This window comes from Amphimedon queenslandica, unplaced genomic scaffold (assembly GCF_000090795.2).
Source record: "Amphimedon queenslandica unplaced genomic scaffold, v1.1 AMPQUscaffold_7012_Cont21033, whole genome shotgun sequence".
Classification (NCBI taxonomy): Eukaryota; Metazoa; Porifera; class Demospongiae; order Haplosclerida; family Niphatidae; genus Amphimedon; species Amphimedon queenslandica.
This window is the reverse complement of record NW_003552700.1, coordinates 949-1,991: the sequence shown is the minus strand read 5'-3', so window position 1 is coordinate 1,991 and position 1,043 is coordinate 949. Positions and strand designations below refer to the sequence as shown.

Below are 1,043 nucleotides of genomic sequence, written 5' to 3'. Positions count from 1 at the left end.
AGTTTCACGTATGAGTTCGACCTGGTTAATCTCGGTCTTACGCTAGTGGATTCTCTTGATACAATGTGGTTAATGGGTCTGAATGAAGAGTTTAAGGAAGCTCGGGATTGGGTAGAGAATGAAATGGTCGTCGCTCAGAACAAGGACGTGAATCTGTTTGAGACTACGATAAGGGTTTTGGGAGGATTGCTGAGTGCATATCATTTGACAAAAGATCACATGTTTTTAGAAAAAGCTGTGAGTTTTCCTCATCTCTCCCTCCATTTCATAACACTTTTAAAAGTAATTTTTCTCCATTTTTCTTTTCCAGACTGATCTTGGTGACAGGTTATTGCATGCTTTTGCTACTTCTTCCCACATTCCTTACTCTGACGTCAATCTTTATACTTTGAAGGCTCACGCTCCGAAATGGGGTCCTGATAGTTCTGTCTCTGAGGTCACTTCAATACAGCTTGAGTTTCGTGACCTTTCCCAGTTGACAGGCAATAAGGTATATCAGGAAACTGCAGATAGATCATTAGACAAAGTCCAGGTTAGTAGAATGAATGTATACATGTACTTTTATTCTTTTATGCTGATGATCTTTTTGTTGCTTAAGTACAGCAGTACTTTAAGTTCTGTAGTCATTACTTTGTCTATACTGGTTTCAGTGATTTTAGTGAAGGATCTTTAAAGCACTAAATTAAAGTGTTTAGTAGCGTTGGTGACTAAAATGTAATAAAAAGTGGACCTGTACATATTATCATGTAGCATATTACATCATACGTGCAAGTGTTTATCTTATACTGTATAGTGGGAAACTTTGGAGGGAATTAAGTTTGGTGAGTTTGTCGTTTTGATAGCCATTCGCCAAAATAAAATTTCACCATTTTGAGCCATTATACGCATACTCAATGGCACGTGGCCACAAATTTGCTAAATTAAAATTTGCCAATCACCAAAATTACATGTAATTAACTAGAGAATGATATCTTGAGGCAATTTAAAATGTGACGCTTGACATCATGTTGCCATTATGTTGGGATTAATAATTAATAAATGTC

General features: G+C 36.5%; 1 protein-coding gene across 1 annotated transcript; it reads left to right on the top strand.

Annotated features, from left to right (window-relative positions):
• The first annotated feature begins 6 nt into the window (after positions 1 to 6).
• Positions 7 to 808, top strand: LOC109591866 (endoplasmic reticulum mannosyl-oligosaccharide 1,2-alpha-mannosidase-like). The gene is made up of 2 exons (XM_020007478.1): positions 7 to 237; positions 311 to 808. The coding sequence occupies exons 1-2, from the start codon at positions 64 to 66 to the stop codon at positions 671 to 673; spliced, it is 537 nt and encodes a 178-aa protein (XP_019863037.1). The 5' UTR covers positions 7 to 63; the 3' UTR covers positions 674 to 808.
• Positions 809 to 1,043: the final 235 nt, after the last annotated feature.